Source organism: Canis aureus, chromosome 36 (genome assembly GCF_053574225.1).
Source record: "Canis aureus isolate CA01 chromosome 36, VMU_Caureus_v.1.0, whole genome shotgun sequence".
Lineage (NCBI taxonomy): Eukaryota > Metazoa > Chordata > Mammalia > Carnivora > Canidae > Canis > Canis aureus.
In genome coordinates, this window is record NC_135646.1 from 4,790,296 (window position 1) to 4,812,133 (window position 21,838).

General features: G+C 62.3%; 1 protein-coding gene and 1 long non-coding RNA gene across 5 annotated transcripts; one reads left to right on the forward strand and one right to left on the reverse strand.

The window, feature by feature from the left end:
* Positions 1 to 353: 353 nt before the first annotated feature.
* On the reverse strand, positions 354 to 13,008 carry SLC4A3 (solute carrier family 4 member 3). 4 transcript variants are annotated; one of them, XM_077884712.1, is made up of 22 exons: positions 12,883 to 13,008; positions 12,525 to 12,687; positions 11,652 to 11,932; positions 11,404 to 11,519; positions 10,913 to 11,112; positions 9,243 to 9,391; positions 8,922 to 9,102; positions 8,317 to 8,452; positions 7,738 to 7,921; positions 7,210 to 7,309; positions 6,545 to 6,729; positions 5,639 to 5,864; positions 5,258 to 5,476; positions 4,759 to 4,907; positions 4,384 to 4,578; positions 3,697 to 3,915; positions 3,366 to 3,455; positions 2,736 to 2,902; positions 2,025 to 2,278; positions 1,594 to 1,763; positions 1,258 to 1,431; positions 354 to 642 (listed from the first exon to the last, which is right to left on the reverse strand). In XM_077884712.1, the coding sequence occupies exons 1-22, from the start codon at positions 12,931 to 12,933 to the stop codon at positions 565 to 567; spliced, it is 3,687 nt and encodes a 1,228-aa protein (XP_077740838.1). In that variant the 5' UTR covers positions 12,934 to 13,008; the 3' UTR covers positions 354 to 564. The 4 variants fall into 4 exon arrangements, with proteins under 4 accessions (XP_077740838.1, XP_077740837.1, XP_077740840.1 ...); XM_077884711.1 differs by having other exon boundaries at positions 10,913 to 11,139; XM_077884714.1 differs by lacking the exon at positions 12,883 to 13,008 and having other exon boundaries at positions 10,913 to 11,139; positions 12,380 to 12,663.
* On the forward strand, positions 10,232 to 17,250 carry LOC144305671 (uncharacterized). Its single transcript, XR_013372679.1, has 5 exons — positions 10,232 to 10,752; positions 10,929 to 11,171; positions 11,348 to 12,355; positions 15,339 to 16,234; positions 16,645 to 17,250. It is a non-coding gene; the product is annotated as an uncharacterized LOC144305671 (long non-coding RNA).
* Positions 17,251 to 21,838: the final 4,588 nt, after the last annotated feature.

Genomic DNA, 21,838 nt, shown 5'->3' on the forward strand with positions numbered 1-21,838 from the left:
ACACTGATTTCTCTAAGGTGAAGGCAAAGCGACCTGGCCCTGTCCCCTCCCCTGTGCCCTCCCGTCCCAGCAGGGGGTAGATCAGCAGCAGGTGACCTTGAGCCAGACCTTGAGCCTCCCCCGCTCCCCAGCTGGACCTGCAAGGGCTGGGGGGGGCGGGTAATGATAAGGTCCAGCTCCGACCTTCTGTGGTCTTGAGTCCCTCCCTTCCCGCCGCGCCAAGAATTCTGTCCTTGCCTGAGCCTCTCTCCCTGGTTTTGATGACCCTGAACATAGAATTCTTCTAATTCCAGTTGGATAAGAATGACCAGACCGACCAGAGGTGGAACCAAGAAAGTGAGGCGGACACAAGACACGGAGTGTGGTTATAATGAGCTCAAAGCCTGTGCCGGTCTGGTCTGTGCGAGGGCCCGGGCGCGCCAAGGTCAGGGCCCTGGGCAGAGTCCGCGGGCCGCGGCGTTAGTGGTTCCCGCACGCCTCTGGGTCATGAGGGGCCCGCCGGCCCCGGGCCCGGGTGTGGATCACTAAGGTGTCAGGGTCTCTGAGGGGCACCCCAGTGGGGGGTCACACGGGCATGTGTAGCTCGTTGTACTCATCCTGGCCGTCCTCGTCGAAGTTGGGCTCGGCATCCTCGGAGTCCAGCTGCAGAGAGGAGAGGGTGGGAGGGGCGGGGAGGAGGCGCTCCCCCCCTGCCCCCCAGCAACTCCTCCTGCAGCCCAGGCCTCGCTGGCTGCCAGGACGAGACCCCAGCCGCAAGCACTTCCCTCCGGCCAAAACCCTCCGGTCACCGCCCCAGTGACACCACCTGATGACAGTAACAGTGACAGCAACGCCCACACATCAGTACTCCCAGCGGCGTCTCCTGGCTCCTGTGCCGCCTCTGTGCACCACGTTCGGGCGGGTGACTTTTCAAAACCCTCCTCCAGCTCACAAACACAGGGCTCCGGACAGAGGGGTTCAGTGCCATTCGACCCCCTGCGCGTCCCTCGGCTGCGTGCTTTTGTTCAGGACACAGCCTGCACAGCCGTCCCGTGCTCACTTGCCACCGAACCCACCGCACTCCGTGCTTTACCTGGACTAGTCCTTCACCCTCCCAAGGATTGTCTAAGGTAGACTCCCTCAGCAGCCCATTAACGCCATGGAGGTAAGCTGTCGGGAGGTTACATCACTCGCTCTGGCCACACCCCTAGCGGGTGGCGCGGCAGAGACTGGAACCCAGGCCTCCCTGACTCCAGGGCCCCAAGCAGCATCCCTTACCGCCTGCAGCTCCCTGTCCTGGAAGAGCCGGGGCAGAAGGCAGCGCCTCAGGGGCACCGTGAGCAGCAGCAGGAAGGGAAAGGCGAGTGAGGCCGCCGTGGACTTGACCACCCAGAGCAGTGCGATGCAGCTCAGCTGGATGCAGGTGAACAGGTGCATCCGCCACGTCTTCACCTGCAGAATGGGCCTCAAGTCTCACGGGACAGCGCCCGGCCTGCTCCCACCCACATCTTGGGGGACCCGGCTCCGCAGGTCACTCTGTCCGTCTCCCTCCCAGGAACCCCTCGGACCCCCTCCCTATCACTCCCTTCCTCGCCCCCATGCCCCCGGCCCTACCTTGGTCACATAGGGTTGCTCGGGATGGTGTTTTGCCGGCATGAGGATAAGCAACAGACGCTGGGAGAGCTGGATACCGGACAGGGACGTGACCCCCATGTACAGGAAAATCCCAAAGAGCACAGCCAAGGGGATCCGGCGCAGCACAGCCCCCATGACGATGGACAGGCCTGGAGGAGGGGACACGGACCTACCTGACCCCTCGGACAGCCCCCATGAGGATGGACGGGCCTGGCAGAGAGGGGTAAAGAGCTCATAGGGTGTTATGGGGCAGGTTGGGGTCAGAGCGGGTACGGGACACGATGCATCTGCAGACTCAGAAGGGACCTGAGCCGAGCCTGGGAGACAGAGCGGATTTAAGGCCACAGGGACCACGAGAAGGCAAACGTGTGGACGGGGGCGCGGGGGCCCGGCGAGGTGGGTGCCCTCACCCACGAGGCTGGCGATGAGCACTCCGGTGACCCGCTGCTCCCGCACCTCCTGGATCTGGGGCTTGTCGCCGGGCGCGATGGCCGTGCGCATAACAGTCAGTGCGTTCACGTGCGTGACCGAGCGGACGGTGGCAGCCGTGAGCCAGGGCAACCCGAAGAGCCCACACAGCCCCCCCAGGGAGCCGATGAGCAGCAGGTCCAGGTGGAAGCCGGAGCCCTTGAGCAGCCTGCGAGCCTTCTGGCTGACGATGAGCCTGCGGGGCCAGGCCAGGGAGCGGGGTGAGCGGCGGGGAGGCCAGGCCGGCCCTGGGGCCAGCGCAGGGCAAGGACAGGCACTGAGGCGCGCCCCCCAACGATCTGCCAGCTTCCTCTTTCCAGTTCCCAAAGTGGTGTTCTCACATTTAAGCAAATGTGAGCTAAAAACCTCATCGCGTGGATATTTAAAACACCACCGAAGCCAGATGCTCTGTCTCACCACATTGTGGTTTAACCAAAATGAGACACATGTGAGCATCACTGGGTGAGAGGACGCACTGCCAGAGCGTTGCGAGGACTGCCAAGTGCCGCCCTGCAAATGCTGGCGGGGACAGACGGAGACCGCGTCACAGCACTGCAGGGAAACCGCGCCCCGGGCCAAGTGCGCCCGGGCCACCACCCCGCTGCTTCCCGCTCCTCCCCCACCTGCCCCACCCGGGGTCCCCCAGCGCTCACGCAGTGATTTGCGTCTCCATGAAGATGAGGATGAGGACCAGGAGGGCGGGGACGGCAGCTGCCACCATCATCCAGGGCGGGAAAGGACGGGCACTGCCCAGGGGCGGGATGAACCACGTGCGTTTATGAGGGGACGTCACCGAGAGCCCCGTGGGCACTGTCAGCTTCTGCATGGCGGGAAGGAAGACAGGGTTCAGGGACACCACCTCCCCAGGGTAAGGACCCCACGGAGCAGCTGCTCCCACCAAGTTCTGTGTTCCCAGTACCAGCGTTCCAGGAAACCTGAAGGTGAACAGGTTTGGAGGAAATTAGTTGTCCGTCTTCCAAAGTCCCCCCAAGGACAGAGGACAGAGGATGATATCCTTTCTCCCCGAGCCCCAGGGATGCCTGTCATTTGGGCCCCAGCCCCATACCTGCCCCAGGAATCTCGGCCAAGGGCCCTACATGGACGTAGATCCCTGGCTGGCCTCCTCAGCTGCCCCCAGCCCACCCACCCCGCGGGGCCCCAGCAGGTCACTACTTCACTAAAAAAGCTGAATCCCACCCGTGATGGTGGCCGCTGCGGCAACGGGAATGTGTCGTGGCCTCCCTCTCAAGACGCCAGGTGGGAGGGAGGCGGGGCTTGCTCACCTGGGTGTAGGTGTCTGTGATGGAGTAATCCACGAGGACCATCACCAGAATGGAAATGGGGATCCCAAAATCCCCAATGATGCGGCGAGCCTTGAGGGGGCCACGGGGGAAAGGAGCGGAAGGTGGAAGTGAGGGCAGGAGACTCACAGTCCCAACTCTCTGGGGTCTGAGCTGGTCCCTCGAAATCCCACGGGGGTGCCGCCCAGCTCAAGAGGGCACCCCGGCCTGATTAAACCTCTTTGGAGCTCCTGACCGGGAGGGACTGCACCAATTTGGTTTAGGGCCACAGGTTGACCTGGAGAACTCCAGATGGGGGCTCCCCACCACGCACCTTGCCACCCAGGAAGCGGCTGTTCCTGAACTTCCGCAGGAAGAAGGCAATGAGAAAGGTCCCCAGCATGAGGATGAGGGACAGCAGGGCCGTGTTGGGCTGGTTCCTGGGGCCGGGTGGCCCCTCGGTGGGGGGCAGGGCACTCCCGTTCAGCTCCAGCCCAGCCTCCAACGCCCCCTCGGGGGGGTAGAATGGCAGCAGTGGGTGCTCCGTGAACACCTGTACGGGTTACAAGGTTGCTCTAGCACTCACCTGGGCAGGTGACCCTAATTTTATCAGCCTGATTTCATACAGTTGTGAGGAGGCCGCACTGACCCCTCACGTACCTGACCAGGCAACAGTATTCCACGACATCCAACTACATCACACGCGCACACGCATGCACATGCACACATGTGCACACACAGACACACTCCCCTACAGAAGGAGCCCCATGGCGCTGACCGTGCCCCACACCCTCACATGGTGCAGCCCTGCTGGGGTTCTAACCTGTACCCTCTGGTGCGACTCCCTGCCCTTCAGCTCTGACCTGCCCAGGGCTCCCACCCCTCAGGCCCACACCCGCGGAGCCCTCTTCCTTGTACCCTCTGCTCCCAGGGCTCCATGCCGCCCCCTCTCACGCTCTCCTCCCCAGGGTGCTGCCCAGCACCCCCCCACGCCTCCCCTAAGACCTCTCTGGACTTCCACCTTGTAGAGCTTGTGGAAGGTCTCATAGATGAAAATAAGCGAGATGAGGAAGGCGAAGATCTCCTGGGTGAAAGGTGAGATATAGCGGACCAGGAAGCTGCCCTCGGCGGCCACCAGGGCAAGGACGAAGACCACCAGCCACAGGCCGACCCACACCCGGCCGGTGAGGTACTCCAGGTCCTGGGATCGGCAAAACTGGAGGCCAGAAGGGAGGTGCGGTTACCCACAGCGGGCTGCCCGGGGGACACTGGGCCCCGGGGGACGGGCGGGCAGGGACAGGGGTGAGCTCCACAGGGGGAGCGGGGGAGAGACCGCAGGGACCCATCGCCTGGGCCGAGGGACGGGACCTGAGATCCCTGCGGGGGGGGCGGTCACCTTGAAGAAGGCTTCTTCGAAGACCAGCAGTGGCCCCGAGAAGCCGACCACAAGCAGTGGCTGGGCCCCCAGCAGGGAGAAGAGGACGCCAAGCACCGCCGTGGACACGATCAGCTCCGACACGCCCATCAGCCCTTCCGTCTTCTCCCCTGGCACAGACGAGGGTCAGCGGGGGCACCCTGGCCCGGCCCCCCGTCTCCATCTAGCTTACCCTGACCTGGGGACCCAACTCCAACAGAGCAGCCCATCCCTCCCAGCTCCCTCACCACCAGCCCAGCCCCCTCAGCACCCCCGCCCCGTCATCACAGGTCCCCCACCCCTTGCACCTTTCCTGCCCCCTCTCACTTTCTAGATCCCCTGACCAGCAGCTCTTTGAGACGGTCACGCTGGAGGCTATCCCCACTCACCCATCAGCACCCTGAGGGGATCACTAAGGTCCCGTGACCACAGACTTGCAGGTGACACTGGGTCCCCTCCCCTGGCCCCCCCTCCACCTCACCTAGCAGCCCCCCGAAGGTGATGGCAGGGCTGAGGGCGGCGAAGTAGATGAAGAGCACGGCTGCCACGCACTGGGAGTGCAGGGCGTCTCGCAGGTCACTGGGGTAGTGTGGGTACCGGCGCTTCACGTCCCGCACGAGCCCCCCGAACACCGAGCCAGTCCGCAGCAGGGGGTCATCTTCGGGGGTTGCCTCGGAGCCACCCAGCTCCACAGACAGCTCTGGGGGAACAAGGGGCCGCTGGAGCACAGGCCACCCACCCCTCCTGCCAGGGAGTCCCGGGCTCAGTCCCTCCCATGGGGGCACCCAGGAGTTAGGGAGTCAGGACAGCCTGGGCTCATGAGCTGTGGGGTCCGGGGGGTACGGGCCCCAAAGGCTCTGACCTTTCCCGGGGGCCACATAGCTCCCCTGCGTGGTCAGCTCCACCTTGGTCTGTTCCCGCTCCCGCCGCTTCCGCAGCAGCTCGCGCTGGAAGGCGGCCACGGAGCGCAGCAGGTCGCGGCCCTCCACCTCGGATGGAGGAATCACGATGCTGCCGTCCAGGAACTCACTGATGGCGCTCAGGAGGTCCTGCCGGTCGTCTGCCTGGTAGGCGGCCTCATGGAACAGCTGGGGGGCAGGAGAGGCAAGGGCTGAGCCGCCCAGAGAGCCCCTGGAGGGCTTCCGGGAGGAGGCGTTGGGCCGTCACAGAGCCAGAGGCAGGGTGGACGTCTGGCCACGTACACGGATCCAGTGCGATTGTCAACAAAACATTGACTCCTGTCCCTGCCGGCTGGCGACGGGCCACAACCCTGAACCTCCAAGGGCCTTCTATTCCTCCACGAGCTTCCAGGCTTTTCCACGATGCAACGACTACAGGGGCGACCACAGGGGCCCCCAGAACCATCCAGACTGGAGTTCTCACCCCTACAGGTCGGTCAGTTAGTGTTTCCAACAACCCCCCAGCTCCGGGAGCTTCCTGTCCAGGCCGAGGGGCAGCCGCAGGGGAGACGGACAACACAGCCAGCGCCCCCGTCGAGTCTCATGTCTCATCCAAACTTGGGGGCCTGGCCTTTCTCTCCCCCATCAGCCACCTCCTCTTCCCACAGCCCAGCCCAGGGCTCCCTCTTCTCCCCTCGGCCAACAGCTCCCCCTCCCACTGCCCCAGAGCACAGCCTCCACCCAGAAGGGCTTCCCGCGCCCCCGCACCCATGGGCGCCAGTGTAGGCGGGCAGGTGAGCGACAGGGCAAGAGGAGGCCCCGGGGGCGAACGGGCCCAGAGAACCCGGCTCCGGGTCTGCAGGACCCACCTTGTCAGACATGAGGGTGGCGATGGAGCGCCCAAGCTCATGGTAGTCAGTGCTGGTGTGGCTGGGACCCAGCATCACAAAGAGGAAGCGAACGGGCACCGGGACTTCAAGCACAGATTCCAAGAGCACAGCCTCATTCAGGCGCACAAAAGCTGCCGCCGGCTGCTCCAAGAAAGGCACGCAGCCTGGGGAAAGAGTAAGGCACGGGGTGGGGCTGGGGGGCACTGGGCAAAGAGGATCCGTCCAGGCTGGGCCCGGAGAAAACACCTGTGGCCACGCCGTACAGTTGAGCAGGCTGTGCACTGCACAAAGAAACCCCATTCTAAGGAAACCCTATTCGCGTATACGCTCACGTATTGATTATGATTCACCAGGAGGTGAAAAGTTAACAGTCTCCAAGAAGAAGCATTTCTTTTTAATTCTCACAAAAGTGCTACATGGACTAGCAAGCAGTCCAAGAGAGCGGAACGCTGGACGGGAAGCAGGCAGAGGACCGTGAAAGAGCGAGCTGGGGTGGGGGCACGCCGGGCTGTCGGGAAAGGCAGGAGGGACATGTCGTCGGGGGCCTGGCTGGGGCTGGAAGGAGAAGCTGCAGGCCAGAGCCCAGGACCCGCAGACACGGCGGAAGCACCCGCACCCGGGGAGGGGGCCCCCTGCCTCCTCACCCACGAGCACAACAGTGGCCTCAGCATCTTCGGGGATCTTCTCCAGCAGCTTCAGACTTTTTCCCCGGTGACCGTCTCCCCCGGGCATGTGGAGGGGCTTCTGAGGACGCAGAACTGGAATAGGGCTGGGACCCTGACCGGAAGCCGTGGCAGGCCCTGCCATCCCTTGCTCCAGCCCTGGGCCTGTGCCGTTTTCTCCCTCCCCGGCCAGGAGAGGGACCGTCGATGATGTGCCCCACGTCAGGAGGAGACCACGCGGGCTGTGGCCGCCTCCTCCAAGCTGCCCCCCACCACCCCGGCCCCGTCTGGTAGAAACGGGTCCCGTGGATCTGCTGCATCATCCCATCCACACCTTCCATCTCTTTAGGGCAGGGGCCTCCACGCATGTCTGCTACAGATCCCCCCACGTGCCCCGTATGGTGCCAGGCACCCGACCTTCCTGACCGGCGCAGGGAAGCCATCAGTGGCCTCCAGTGAAACCAGAAGCCCCCTCAGTTCCCCAGCCCAGGTCTGAGCAAGGCGACTGACCTCCTTGGCATCGGGGTCGTGAGGCCAGAGTGGGGCTGGCTCCCCGACGTCATCGGACATGGTGGGCACCGCCCCGTCAGGGCCGTGGCTGGGGGTTGGGTGATGATTCCCCAGGACCGAGTTCACGCTGGAGCTGGAGGGGTTGCGGGGAAAGAAGCCGCTGTCCTTGTCATCATTGGGATGGCTGTGAAGAGGGCAGAGGGGGCGAGGCAGGTTAGGGAGAGAGGTGTTTTTTTGGTTTTTGTTTTTTTTTTTTTTTTTTTAGGTATCTGTCATGCTTGGCAGGGCACTTGGATTTGAGTCCCTGGCTTGCCCTGAACTAGAAATAGGCCTTAAGTAAGTCAGCTGCAAGTAAGGCAGCCTGGGGGCTGAGCGGTGGAGGGTCAGGGCCTCTCCCCCCGCCCGCCCCCCCCCACCCGCCCAGTGTAAGGAGGAACCGTCTACTGGCTGGTGCTGTCCAAACGCGCGCGAGGAGAGAGATCCCCGTGGCTTGGGTCATTCAGGCTGAGGCTAGAAGGCCCCACGGGAGACTGTGCTCCCGGAAGGCCCCTCCCAGCCCCCCCGCCCCCGCCCCGGCACCTGTGTTTCAGTAGGAGGGTGCGCAGGACGCTGGCCCTGTCCTCCGGACGGATCTGGTCAGACACGATCATGGTCTCCACCACGAGGTGCGCGATCCCCGGCAGGGTGGTCTGCTCCAGGTCCAGGAGGGCGGCTCCTGGGGGCACAGCGGGGGGGCGGTCCCATCAGAGGGGAGCAGCCACCCCAGCTGCCCTGCTCCCCGAGGGCAGGCAAACAGGCCGGAGGAGCCAAGCGCCCGACGTGCACGGGCAGACACGCAGCGCCACGCGGCACAGCCGAGCCACACAGGCGGGGCGGGGGGGGGGGATGTGCGAAGGGGCACAAGAGCAAGGGCGCGGCCCCCCCAAACCCAGGAGGGGGGTCCCTTGTTAGTTTGCGGCACGTGGCCTGGGGCCTCCTCTGGCCAGGTGCTGTGGGGGTCCCCGCGGCACAGCCCCGCGCCCGGAGCCTACGGCCACGCAGGCAGCCGACGTGCCAGGCCGGCCCGGGCGCGGGACCCCGGGGGGGGGTGGGGAGGTCCCAGGGCTGCCCGGGCTGCTGCGGCCAACGCCGCGGGCTGTGAAGGCGGCAGGGCCCGGCGCCGGCCCGCAGGGCGATGGTCCTACCGTGGGCGATGGTCCTCCTGAGCTCCAGGAGGCTGCGGAACGAGAGCGAGGCCACGTGGGGCTTCCCCCAGCGCTCCGTCTCCTCCTCCACGTCCTCCTCAAACTTGATCCAGCGCGCCGTCTCCCGCCAGTGGGGCTCCTGGCTGCGGTCCAGCGTCAGCTCATTCAGCTCCACAAACACCTAGGGCCAGGGCGCCAGGGTGAGGGTCTGGGCGCCCGGGGGGGGGGGGGGCAGCCGGCCGTCAGCGGCCTCCAGCAGGGGGAAGGGAGCCTCTGGGGAGGACAGGGGAGAGGGGCCCGGGCCACCCCAGCCTCCTGTACCTCGTGAGGCCTCCGATCCAGCTGCTTCTTCTTCTTCTTCCTGCGCAGGACGGGGGCCAGGCCACCGGGGCTGCCCCTGCCGCCCTGCGTCCGAGACGGCTTCTTCACTAGGTGCCGCCGCACGCCAGGGTTGTCCTCCAGCCGGTGACCTGCAGGCAAGGCGGGGGGCTGGTCCCAGGGGTCCGGCTGGGGGCCTCAGGGGCACGGCCGACCCCGCCAGCCCCCTGCTCTGCCCAGCCAGAGGCCACGTCTACACAACCACGGGGTCCAGCACGGCCACGTCAGAGGCCACTGGCCAAGCCGCTGTCAAAAGGCAAACCCCAACTCAGCCCACGGCCCCCGCTGCCTGCCCTGCCCCACGGCCCCCGCCTCTCGCTCTGGGGCCACCACCTCCATCGAGTCACCAGGCCCCCAGCACTTGCCCGGTGCCCGCTCTCAGCGCCCACGTCGCCCGCGCAGATACACAACGGGCAGGCTCAGGCAGCGCTCCGTCCCCTCCTCCCTGCCTGCCCGTCCAGGCCAGCAGCTGCGGAAAGGCCAGCTGCCCTGCTACTCACAAGCTGGTCCCCCTGCCACGGGGCTCAGCTGGCCCTGGTGGGGTTCCCACAGGTCACCGTCCTCAAGGTCCAGCACCAACATCTCCAAGTCCTCTGAGGCCAGAGAGTCTCGCGTGCTGGGGGCTGGGGCCATCCAAGGGCCCCGACCCTCGGCCTCCCCAGGCCCAGGGCCCTGCGGCCTGTTGGGCTCTGCGGCCTCCTCCACCAAGCTCATCATTCTCCCAGCGGCCGAGCCCTGGCCCCTGCCCGCTGTCTCCCAGAGCCCTGGCTCTCCTAAAGGGTGGCAGCCTGGACCAGTGGTCTTTGTTCAACCAGAGCCTCCTGACCTCCCACAGCCCCAGGCCTGCTCCCTGCTGCTTCCAGCCCCCACCCTGAGTCTGTAAACACGCCCTCCCCCTTGACCACCCCCCCCACCCCCCCCCCCCCACTGCTGCCATCGGATTGTTCCTGTCCCTGTCCTCAGGCCCTGGCAACTTTCCATGACGTACTGAGCTCCAAGCCCTCCCCACCAACCCCCGCCCACACGCCATGCTTCCAAGGGGGAGGGAGGTGGGGTCAGTGATGCCCCCGGCCTGGGCACCGAGCCCCGTGGGTGATGACAGGTGGTACAGAAACCAGGGCGCTGATAAGATGGAAGGAATGTGCCGAGATCACAGCCAGGCCCGGCCGAGGGTGGTGTGAGAAGCAGGGTTCCCCCGCCCCCCCGAATGTAGGGAGAAGCAGGACCTGGAAGAGTGGCTCACCCTCAGGGGGCTGGCATGAAGAAGACAAAGAAGAGTTTGCCCTGAGAAGAGAAGCCTTGGGGGTGGGGGATATAATGTCCCCAAATGTCACGTGGAAGGAGGGGGTTGCCTTATTCAGGGGGTGACTCAGAGGACAGAATCAGGACAGAAGGGCAGAGGTGTCACGAAGTGAAATCTCAACTCTGGCAGCCAGAGAGACGGCTTGGTGAGGTAGTGAGCTCCCCGTTCCCTGGCCATATGCCAGCAGATGGGGATACGGCCGAGGGGACTCAGCGCTGGGTTGGGGAGAGCACAGAGCTTCTCCAAGGCCCCTCCCGGGAGGGGCGCCCAAAGGGGTGGGCCATGGGGGTCGCCACAGGGTGTCACTCACTCTTCATGTCGTCCAGGTCCGCGGAGCCCAGCATCTGGGCCTCCGCCTCGTCGGTGGGCACCTGCTGCTCCGGGCCACCTGGGCTGCCCAGGGCACTGCCGGGGCACAGCCGCTCCCGCAGGTCGTAGCTGGCCGACGGGCTCCAGGGCCGGCTCTTCTCTCCAGCGACTCGGGGGACCCGCGCCCGGGGGCTCGAGGAGCTGAGGAGGCACCATGGCAGCCTTGGACTTGATGGGGAACCACGGCGGAGACGGGCCAGGTTAGGGGGGTCCTTCGCCCTTCTCCAGCTTGGGGTCCTGGAGTCCTCCTGGGCGGAGAAGGACGCTCCCCCCGCCCCCGCCTCCCCGCCCCCATCTTACTGCCCCCCACCCCCTCCCCCGGGACACCCTCTCTCTCCTCCTGGTCCATCCCCGTCCCCTCCCCTCTCCTCCCCAGGACAGTCCCCGGGGACCCCGGGGAGCCTGGGGCCTGCTGCGGCTGGAGGCCAGTACCTGACTGCCGGTGGGGCGCTCTTGTCAGAGCCAGGGCCCCCCGAGGCCGGGGGCTTGGCGCAGGCGGCCCTCCCGGAGAGGCCAGGACTGTCTTCCTCATCGCTGCCGATGGAGAACTGGGGACAGATGCAGGTGCCCTGGGTCACTGGGCCGCCCCAGCCCCCGCGCCCCCAGGCAGCCCGGACCCCTCTGCTGCGTCCTCTCTGCACCCCCCAGAAGCCAGTCCCCTTTCAAGGGCACACCCCTACCTTTGCTTTCTGGGGAGACCCTGAGGGCGGGGGCTCCGCGGGCTCTGCCTCAGATTCCCCTTCCTCTTCCTCCTCATCGTCCTCCTCCTCCTCCTCCACTCCGGCTCCCCCCTCCTCCTGGATGGGAGGGGTCCCCTCGGAGGGGGGAGCCGAGGTTCTCTCCTTCTTCCTCTTCCTTCTGGTCTGCCGGGCAGAGGTGGGGGGCAGTCGCCGCAGCTTGTGGGGCGGAGGCAGGCGCGCCGAGAGCGGGTGGTGGGTGTGGTGGGATGTGTGCCGGTGAACTGGGGGTGCAGGAGAGCCGGTTGGGGTCCCCACAGCACAAGGGGGCCCCCCACCACCCTGGGGGTACACGCCTTATTCTAGCTCAGGGCCTCACACAAGGTCACCCTAGTCCTTCCTGGAGGACCAGGCTCCCCCTGACACCTGTGTCCACGTCCAGCCACTGCTAAGGCCTGGCAGAGGGGGGACCGGGAGTCCGGAGTCGTGAACGGGGCCTGGGGGGTGTGGGAGGCCACGACACGGCAAGGGCGGGGGGAGGTACGGGGAAGAGGTGAGGGAGGTGAGGGGGCAGGGACAAGAGAGCGGCGAGCTAGGGCACAGCCACGGTGGGGAAGATGAAGGTCACCGAGGTGGGCCTCGGGTCCTCTGCCTACGTCTCCCCTGTGTCTGGGGCCCGGCTCCCCTGGAGGGCGGACAGGCGATGGGTGAGTGAGGCAGGATGACTTAACATGGCATGGTGGCCCAGCACAGCGTCCAGCACAGCGTCCAGCACAAGATGGCACTGGGTGACCAAGCCGGTGGTGAGCACGGAGATGGTGGCAATGAAGGTGATGGTGGTGAGGGCGGCCACCCTGGGGGCCCCGGGCTACCCACACTCAAAGTCCCGCTCGCTGTAGCTGCGGCTGGGCTTCTCGGGGTCCCGGGCCGGGGGCTTGCTGATGAGGTCCCCGAACCTGCTCACAGCCAAGGTCTTGCCCAAGTCGTCGTCCTCCTCCAGGTCTGGGCTCAGGGGCGGCTCCTCCAAGGGCACCCGGACCTGCGGGCTCGCGGGCGTCTCCTAAGGACCCTGGCCCGATGCCCCCGCGCCCCCACCCGCCGGCGCCCGCCGAGAAATCCCAAAGGCGCTCGGGGGACGGGGGTCCCGGGGTCCCGGGTCCGAGGCTCGCCTGCCCCGCGGGCGCCCCCCGCCCCCCGCGCCCCGCCCCGCCCCCCCCGCCCGCGCGGCCGTCACCTGGGGGAGGGGGGAGGCGCCCCCGGGCGGCGGGATCGCTCCGTTGGCCATCGCCGCTCACTGGGGGGCCCGCGGCCCGGCCGAGAAGAGGGGGGCGCTGCGGGGGCCGCGCGGGGGGCCCTGCGGGGGAGCGCGGGTCAGCAGCCCGCCCCGCGCCCCGCGAGGCCCCGCCACGCCCGCGCCGCCCCGGCCCGGCCCGGCCCGGCCCGCGCTACCTCGGGGCTCGGGCGCGCGCGGGGCCTGCGCCGGCCGCCGCGCCCCATCGCCCTGCCGCGCGCTCCCCGGGCCCCACGAGCGGCCGCGAGCGGACAGACGCAGGCGCCCAGCCCGCCGCAGCCGGCTCCACCTCCTCGCGCTCGCTCCGCAGCTCCGCCGCCGGCCGCACAATGGCAGCGGGCGGGCCGCGACTCCCCCCGCCCCGGCCGCCGGCCCCACGCGCGGCCCCGCGCCCCCCCCGCCCCCCCGCCAGCCCTCCCCGGGGCGCCCCACGCCGGGCGGGGACGGGAGCGCGGCCCTGCGGTCGCACGATCCCCGGACGGCTCCCCCACTTCGCTGCGCCCCCCCCGCGGGAGCCCCGAGACCCCCCTACCCGGCGCGAGCCCCTCGGGCCAGCGGACGAGCTCACCGGCGCGGGAGCAGCGCCCCTCCCGCCGTGGACGCCTGCTTCTGCCCGCGGTGGGCGCCCCCGCACCCGACCTTGGCGCATTACCTGCCCTCCGGCTCCCCCTCCTTCGGCCTGCAGCGGGACTGGGCTCCCGGGTGCTTCCAGCCCTAGCTCAGGGTCCACACCTCCCCTCCCACCCTCCACCCCCTGGGCTCACACCTCCTTTTCCAAGGGCAAAGGCCTTTGCAAGGACCTGCGGGATGCCACCCTGATCCTCTGGTGTCTGGCTGAAACGGGGCCCCTAGCGCGAGGCCACGTCCTTAATATGCCTTAAGGCCCTAGAGAGGCCAGGTCCCTGAGTCCTTGGGAAGACAAGAGGATGTGGGGGCAGATGAAGGTGGGCAGCTCAGAGAGGGAAACACACTGCAGAGGGGGTGTGGGGGACAGGCAGGGTGCTGGACGTGATGGTGCTCTGCGTGAGCAGCAGGTTTCACCCCGTGACCTTGAGCGTGTAACACTCCCACCCCGGACCTCATCTGGGTCTCAGCTCAACCCCAAAGGAAGATTTTCTACATTCAAAGCCACACCAAGGGGACACCAGGAGGGCACCTCGGGTCTGAGAACACCCACTGGCTTTGCGCCGCCCCAGGCCCTGTCCATACTCAGGTCGGCCTCCCCACAACAGACATGCGTGACCCTGCCGTGGTCACAGCTGGGAAGCAGGCTGCCCATCCGGCATCAGGGGTGTATACAAGGTGACTGTGGGAGCCCGAGCCATTTAACTGCCCCCCCCCACCTCTTAACACCAAAGGACATGTGCTTGGCCTCCCCCTCTCGCAGGGCGCCGAGCGAATGAGTCAGGACCGCAGGGTGAGTCACTAGCTGTGTAAGTGGAGCGTGTGAACTGTGCCCCAGAACTCGGGGTGCGAGACCCATGTGTTACAGATGGAATTATGTCCCCACCAAACTTATGTGTTGAAGTTCTGATCCCGGGCACCTCTGGGGTTCCTCATATGGAAATCGCCTAGTTAGAGACCTTGCGGTGAGGTCATACAGGGTCAGGGTGGGCTCCCTTTTTCAATATGACTGGTGCCGCTATGAAAAGGGGAAATGTGGACAAGGACGTGCCCTCAGGGAGGACACCATGGGAGGATGGAGTCAGGACACCGCAAGCCGAGGAACCCCCGGAAGCTGGGACAGGTCCTTCTCTCGCATTTGCAGAGGGCACGTAGCCCTGCTGACACCTCGATCTCAGACTTCCAGCCTCCAGAACCAGAAGCAGGAGATAATAAATATCTGTGGTTTAAACCACTGAGTTTGTGGTATTTCATGACAGCAGAGACACCGTCCCAAACCTTTATATTCCGAGCCAGGTGACTCGGTTCCAAGTCTCTACCTTGAGGAGTGTTTACACCTCCAGAGAGATACTGGGGAGCCTTGGAGACTTTCGCAGTGAGGAACATCGCAGAGGACTCTCTCGGGTCTACCTGCAACACCTTGGTCCTCCTCATGACCCCGGCCCCTGGCCTCTGGGCTACAAAGCTGCGCAGTAGCCACTGGACAGTAGCCTGGGGAGGGTCCTGCCAAACTTACTGGGCCCTGCACGCCGTTGCCTTAAAAGCCCCACGTGACTCCTGCGTCTGAGGCCCCTGCCCTCGCCGGGGAGCATGCTGAGCACAGGCCCTCATCTTCCCGGACCCCCCAGCCTCCCGGACCTTCTCACCCCACCCGGAGTGGGCAGCTCTGGGCTGTAGCCTTGGAAGCCCCTCCCCTTATCCCCCCGTTGCTGGGATGATGGGGCGATATCCCCCTCCAGGGACCTTCAGATGCTGCGAGTCGTGTCTCCTTGCAGGTGGAGCTGGAGGAGATGCTGACGGCCACCAGCTGCTTCACGCCAGCTCATCCCCTCGGACGTCAGCGCCCGCTTTCAGCGTTACCACTCGGAGAGCCTGGCCTCCGGGAGGCCTTTCCAGTTGTGTTCTCCTGCACCTGTAATCATCAGGCCCCCGTACAGTGCTCCCAGTGGGGTCTTTATTTCCGTGACAAGAGGCCTGCTCGCCTACACAAAGGATGGCTGCCACGTGTGTAGGAGAATGGGACAGGAAAGGTGACAACAGAGGTAGAAGCCCGGAGTGCCCTCCTCGCACCCTCCTCCTCGGCCCAGCCTGGCGTGAGCACCCCCACCCTGCATGCTGAGGCCCAGGACGCTGGCCCGACACATACAGCACCAGCAAGGTCTGTCCCGTAGGTCCAAGAGCCCAGGAGCCATCCGACCACACCACCCCCATGTGGAGACACAAGCCTATCATCCTCTGGGGTCCTCGCAAATGCGCCAGGAGCCCTGTGGGGGTGGGCTCCTCTCGCAGCCGTTCCCTGGAATCGCTGTCTTGGGATCAAGCATGTGGGGGACGAGACTGATGGAGAGGATGTCTCTCATCTGCGGCCGCCCTAACGTTGGCCAACCCTCTACACCTTGGTCACGTCCCATGAGTACCATCTCTCCAAGGTCGAAGCCCCGTGCCCCTCGCGGGACTCCCTTGAGGTGAGGGTACAGACACCACTTGGTTCCATCAAGCTGACTCGCCTGCCCAAGAGCTGAAGTCGGAAGTGAGCAATGTGCACCTGTGCGAGCCCGGGAGTGGGGGCGTGCGGGTCCTCTGGGGCGGCGGCGGTGCTTCTGCGGGCGCGGCTCTCGGGACTGGCTGGTCCTCAGTCCTAGCTCTCGGCTCCTCCCCGAAACACCACCTGGTACTCACTATTTCCTTCTATCAGTTCCTTTCCAGCTTAGAGTAGCTGTTGCTGGCAGCTCAGCATCCTGATCGATGGAGTCGGGGAGACGCCCTGGGTCCAGGCCCCGGGCCAGGCGGGCGGCAAGTATGAGTGGTACCACTACCAGGGCACCGGCAGCAAGCCCGTGGGGGCATGGCCAGCCTATTAGCAGGCCTGGGCCGTCCCTGCCCCTCTTACTACGTCACTCCTCGCCAACTCCTCGATCTTTTTTCCTTTATTTATTCGGGGTGCCTGACTGACTCAGAAGAGCATGCAACTCCTGATCTCGGGGGTTGTGAGTTCGAGCTCCACCCACACTGGGTGTAGAGATTACTGAAATAAACTTTTTTCTTATTCTCTTTTTAAGATTTTATTCATTTATTTGACAGAGAGACAATGAGCACAAGCAGGGGGAGCGGCAGGAAGGAGGAGAAGCAGGCTCCCCCGCTGAGCAGCGAGGCTGCCATGGGGCTCCATCCCAGGACCCCAGGATCATGACCCGCATAGCAGACAGGCCCTTAAACTGTGGAAGGAGCCTCAGTGTCCATCGAAAGATGACTGGATAAAGAAGCTGTGGTCTGTGTATACGATGGAATATTCCTCAGCCATTAGAAACGACAGATACCCACCATTTGCTTCGACGTGGTTGGAACTGGAGGGTATTATGCTGAGTGAAATAAGTCAATCGGAGAAAGACAAACAGTATATGGTCTCATTCATTTGGGGAATATAAAAAAAATAGTGAAAGGGAATAAAGGGGAAAGGAGAAAAAAGGAGTGGGAAATATCAGTGAGGGAGACAGAACATGAGAGACACCTAACTCTGGGAAACAAACAAGAGGTAGTGGAAAGGGAGGTGGGCGGGGGGATGGGGTGGCTGGGTGATGGGCACTGAGGGGGGCACTTGATGGGATGAGCACTGGGTGTTATGCTATATGTTGGCAAATTTAACTCCAATGAAAAAATAAATAAAAAAGAAGACAGGCACTTAACTGAGCCACCCAGGGGCCCCATAAACTTTTATTTTTTAAGATTTTATTTATTTGAGAGAAAGAAAGCATGAGCAGGGGGAGGGCAGAGGCAGAGGGAGATAGAGACTGCCCACTGAGCAAAGAGCCCACACAAGGGCAGTCTCCCTCCCAGGATCCTGAGATCATGACCTGAACAAAAGACGGATGCTTAACCGACTGAGCTACCCAGGTGCCCCAAGATAACTGAGTTCTTAAAATTTTTCTAAAGCTTCTCCTTTCCTGAATCTTTTCTTTAAGGTTTTATTTATTTATTTATTCATGAAAGACACAGAGAGGCAGACACAGGCAGAGGGAGAAGCAGGCTCCATGCAGGGAGCCTGATGTGGGACCCTATCCAGGTCTCCAGGATCACACCCTGGGCTAAAGGCGGCGCTAAACCACTGGGCCATCGGCGCTGCCCTCCTTTCCTGAATCTTAATGCTAACACAATGATGACTTCATTACCTCAAATGTAGGTAGTGCTGTCCAGGTTACAAACCGCTTCGATATTCATACTCTCATCAGCTCACAACAACCCTCTGAGGTGGAGTGTCTCAATCCCATTTGACAGGCAACAGGAAAAAGGCTCAGAAAGGTGAAGGGATCTGCCTGTGGTCTACGGCTCTGTAGGCAGCATAGCCAAGAACTGAAGCCAGGGGTGGGGCACCTGGCTGGCTCAACTGTCCATCTTGGGGTTGTAAATGTGAGCCCCATGTTGGGTGTAGAAATTACTTAAAAATCTAAAAAAAAAAAAAAATCTTAAAAATAAAATTAAAGTCCAGGGGCTTCTGGATTCCTGTGTTATATTTATCCCTATACATTATAGGGGCCGGCGGCCCCCACCACCATATCCCGATGCCCTCCTACAATGGTTGAACTTCCCAAGCTATGAGCACAAACTGAAATATACCGCTAGCTTTCCAGGCAAAATTTTTTTTTTTTTAGAAATTCCATCTTTGCTACTAGAGGCTGCACAGGGGAGCGGCCTGAGGTCCTAGCCCAGCTCTGCCACCTGACTGTCACATGATCTTGAGCAAGTTACTTACCCTTTCTGGGCCTCACAGTCCTGGGGTTGTTGAAAGAAATGAGTTCATCCATGTAAAGTGCTTGAAACAGTGCCTGGCACGTAGTAAATGCTCAATAAATATGAGCCAGCTTCACTACGACTACAAATTTAAGAGACACAGTACCGAAAAGACCTTGAGTGACTTCAAATGTGAAACATAACATGTCCACACATGAAATAAGGGGAAATCATCTTACACTTACAAGGACAATTAAGTCTTCTGGCCCAACTGGAAGATACTAATCATGCAAATTCCAAGACAGAGGGATCCAGAACAGGATAGATTCTCACACTCCTTGGCCAACGGACCAGTCTTTGCATCTGTAATCCTCACCCGGCAGACTGAAGAGTTTCTGGAAGGTGGGAGGGTGTGGGTTCAGCCCCCCATTGCCACCTAGACCGGCCTAGAACCCTTCTCCCTGCTCCCCAGAGCCGAGCACCCAGCGCCATTTGTGGTTGGCCTCGTGGTGAGTAAGACATTATTTTTACAAGAGAGATAACAGGGCTTGAGAAAGAGCCCCAACTCTGGAGTTGGAAAGGCTAAAATAAAAATGAAATACCAGTTCAATGCTTGGCACGGAACAGGTGCTCAACAAATGTCATTCTTCTTTACTCTCGCTGTTGGCCGGCAGTGGTTTCTCCTATCATAACCAGTGTCCCTCAGTAAACCTGGACTCAGATCTGAAACAAATCCAATCTCAGGAGGGCACTGCCTATTCCACAAGCTTCTCTCAGCCTGCATAGCCCACCGTGCAGCTCAGATGCAAACTCGTGGCTAGACCGACACTTTGACTCCTAAGTCTGTGCCCTTCCTCTCTGGTCCCCAACCACCTGAGCAGCTAGCCTGCTTTGAATGTTGTTTTTTGAGAATGAATAGAACATAAGCCTTTTTGTCTTTTTTTTTTTTTTTTTTTTTTTAGATTTTATTTATTTGAGACAGAGCACAAGTAAGGAGGAGCGGCAGAGGCAGAGGGAGAAGTAGGTGCCCCACTGAGCAGGGAGCCTGATGTGGGGCTCCATCCCAGGACCCCAGATCATGACCTGAGCTGGAGGCGGACGCTTAACCAACTGAGCCACCCAGGTGCCCCGCTTTTTTGTCTTTTTTTCACCCAGAGTCAAAGTCTCAGGAAACCTAGGGAGGTTGCAGAGGAGGAAAAAGAAAGGGTTAGCAAGACATGCAGTGTCTTGGCCAGAAGTGGGGGGAGAGGCCAGAAGCTGTCCCTGACCCTTTGTCTTGCCCCCAAGGTGTGGACGGTGGGGAGAGGGAGGTCAGGGAGTCCTGCCGGCCTCAGGGGATGGGGGCTTGACATAAAAGGTTTTGAAAATGCTGTAAAGCAGTATTTCCTGCACACCCAGGTGTGTAAGCCGAAACCCACTCACTCTACACCAGCTCTGGGTGCACATCAGGGAAAAAACCTGACGTGGTCCTTGCCCTTGGGCCCTTCACAGTCCCCAAACAAGCGACACATGAACTTGTGATTATAAGGTATGGCAAGTGGCCGTTACAGAGAACACTGCGGTGGCATGGTTAAGGACGCGCTCTGTAGAGGGGACAGTGGAGCAAAGATCTGAAGGACACAAAATAGTGGGCCGCAGGACAAAGGGTATGTCGGGGAAGCAGGGCAAGGGGGAGCATCCGGGCAGAGAGCAGGGCCTAGGAACGGGATGTGGCAGGAAAGAACAGGCCTGGAGGTCCGGGTGCTGAGGATCTGGGTCCAGGTGCTCTTCTGGTAGGTTGTGGTAGCCCTAGAACCGGGGGCCACAGGGTGACGCATGGACAGAGGGCCTGACCGAGGGTGGGGGCGCCTGGCTGGCTCAGTCAGTAGAGCGTGCAACTCTTGACCTCAGGGTTGTGGGTTCAAGCCTCACATTGGGTGTAGAGATTACTTTAAGAAAATAAAATCTTTAGGGGCACCTGGGTGGCTCAGTCGGTGAAACGTCTGTCTTCAGCTCCTGTCATGATCCCAGGGTCCTGGGATGGAGTCTGCTTCTCCCTCTCCCTCTTAAGATCTCAAGATCTTAAAAAATAAAATCTTTAAAAAAACTAAAATGATGGAAGGTGAGCCAGGGAAGGTCTAAGAGGCAATAAATACCGTTGAGGAATGAGAGGGAGGTCCTGAATGGGAGAGGCTGCACCTGCTCGGTGAGACTCTGAACCTGAGCCTCGGCATCCTCACCTGTAAGAGAGAGATCATGCTTTTCCCTTGGGGCTGTACAGAGCCAATGGCGTTGAGGGATGATCACCAAGTGGCACAAAGCAGGTGCTCCCAAGCGGCGCTGTAGGACACTCCCGGCCTGCAGTCACAGCCGTCCCGAGCCGGGCCTGAGCCGGTTGTCCCCGCCCTCCCCACCCCCGACTATAAGCTGCTGGACAGCAGGAGCAGGCTCCCATCCACCCGCACAGTCCACCCTCCCACCTCCTCACAACAGCCTGGCCCGTTTTAAGAGCTCAATAAATGTCGTGGAATTGAACACAAGTGTGCGAGTAATTATAGTAACTAATAAACTGAGGAATGCTTCTTCGGAGGACAGAGAAGTCAGAGTCCGAGATGATCAAATGACAAAGGACGGGCCGAGAGAGGACACGCCGTGGCTCGCTCCCAAGCCGGGCCGCATCTGACGTTCCCTCTGAGGCCCACTGGGGAAATATCCAGTCGTCAACGCACGGGCAGGGAGATGCAGGCTTTCTTCTTGTGATCACCAAGGGCATTCCGAGGCCACAAAGTGGGTTGGAATAACTCACGGGCAGTTCTGTTAAACCAGCACGGATTTGATGCTTCACGGTTCACATGGCACTACCGCGTGTGACAGCATTCCAGTTTAGTTATTGATGAGGCTCATCCTCGATGGATGGAGAGGAGCATGCCACAGCCTGGCAAGGGCAAGTCCCTTCCCGGGGTTCAACAGTGAGCCACAGACACGAGGCATAAACGCGGACCTTTTAGATGGAAACCACTGTGCCTTCCCCTGTACGACCACTGCTCCACGCGGACTCGTGAGCACGAAGATGCAAAGTCCTGCAGACACCCAGACACAGGCCCAGCACAATCCTGTGGCTGAACCTCCCACCGCGGAAGGTCAGAAGCCACTGTGGCATCCTGGCCACGGAGGAAGGATGTCACCCTTCATTCCATGTGAAATGACCCATCAGCTAGGAGGCCCCTCCTCCCATTGAGAAAGAAAGGCAGAGCTTTCAAGCTGAGCAACTCTCCACTTTCCGAAGTCTCAGAGGTCAACACCTACGCCACTCAGTTTCGGGGGTGCCTGGCTGGCTCAGTGAGTGGAGCAGGGCACTCTTGATCTCAGGCTTGTGAGTTCAAGCCCCACCCTGAGGGTCGAGTTTACGTAAAGAAATAAAATTTAGGGGCACCTGGGTGGCTCAGTGGTTGAGTGTCTGCCTTCGGCTCAGGGTGTGATCCTGGGGTACCGGGATCGAGTCCCACATTGAGCTCTCTGCATGGAGCCTGCTTCTCCCTTTGCCTGTGTCTCTGCCTCTCTCTCTCTCTCA

Coding starts and splice junctions, on each gene's coding strand:
- SLC4A3 (XM_077884711.1), bottom strand. CDS start 12,933: ATGGCCAACGGAGCGATCCCGCCGCCCGGGGGCGCCTCCCCCCTCCCC. Junction 11,140..11,403: donor AGCGCCCCACCGGCAGTCAG/GTACTGGCCTCC, acceptor TTCCCCATCAAG/TCCAAGGCTGCCATGGTGCC. Junction 643..1,257: donor AGGACAGGGAGCTGCAGGCG/GTAAGGGATGCT, acceptor TCCTCTCTGCAG/CTGGACTCCGAGGATGCCGA.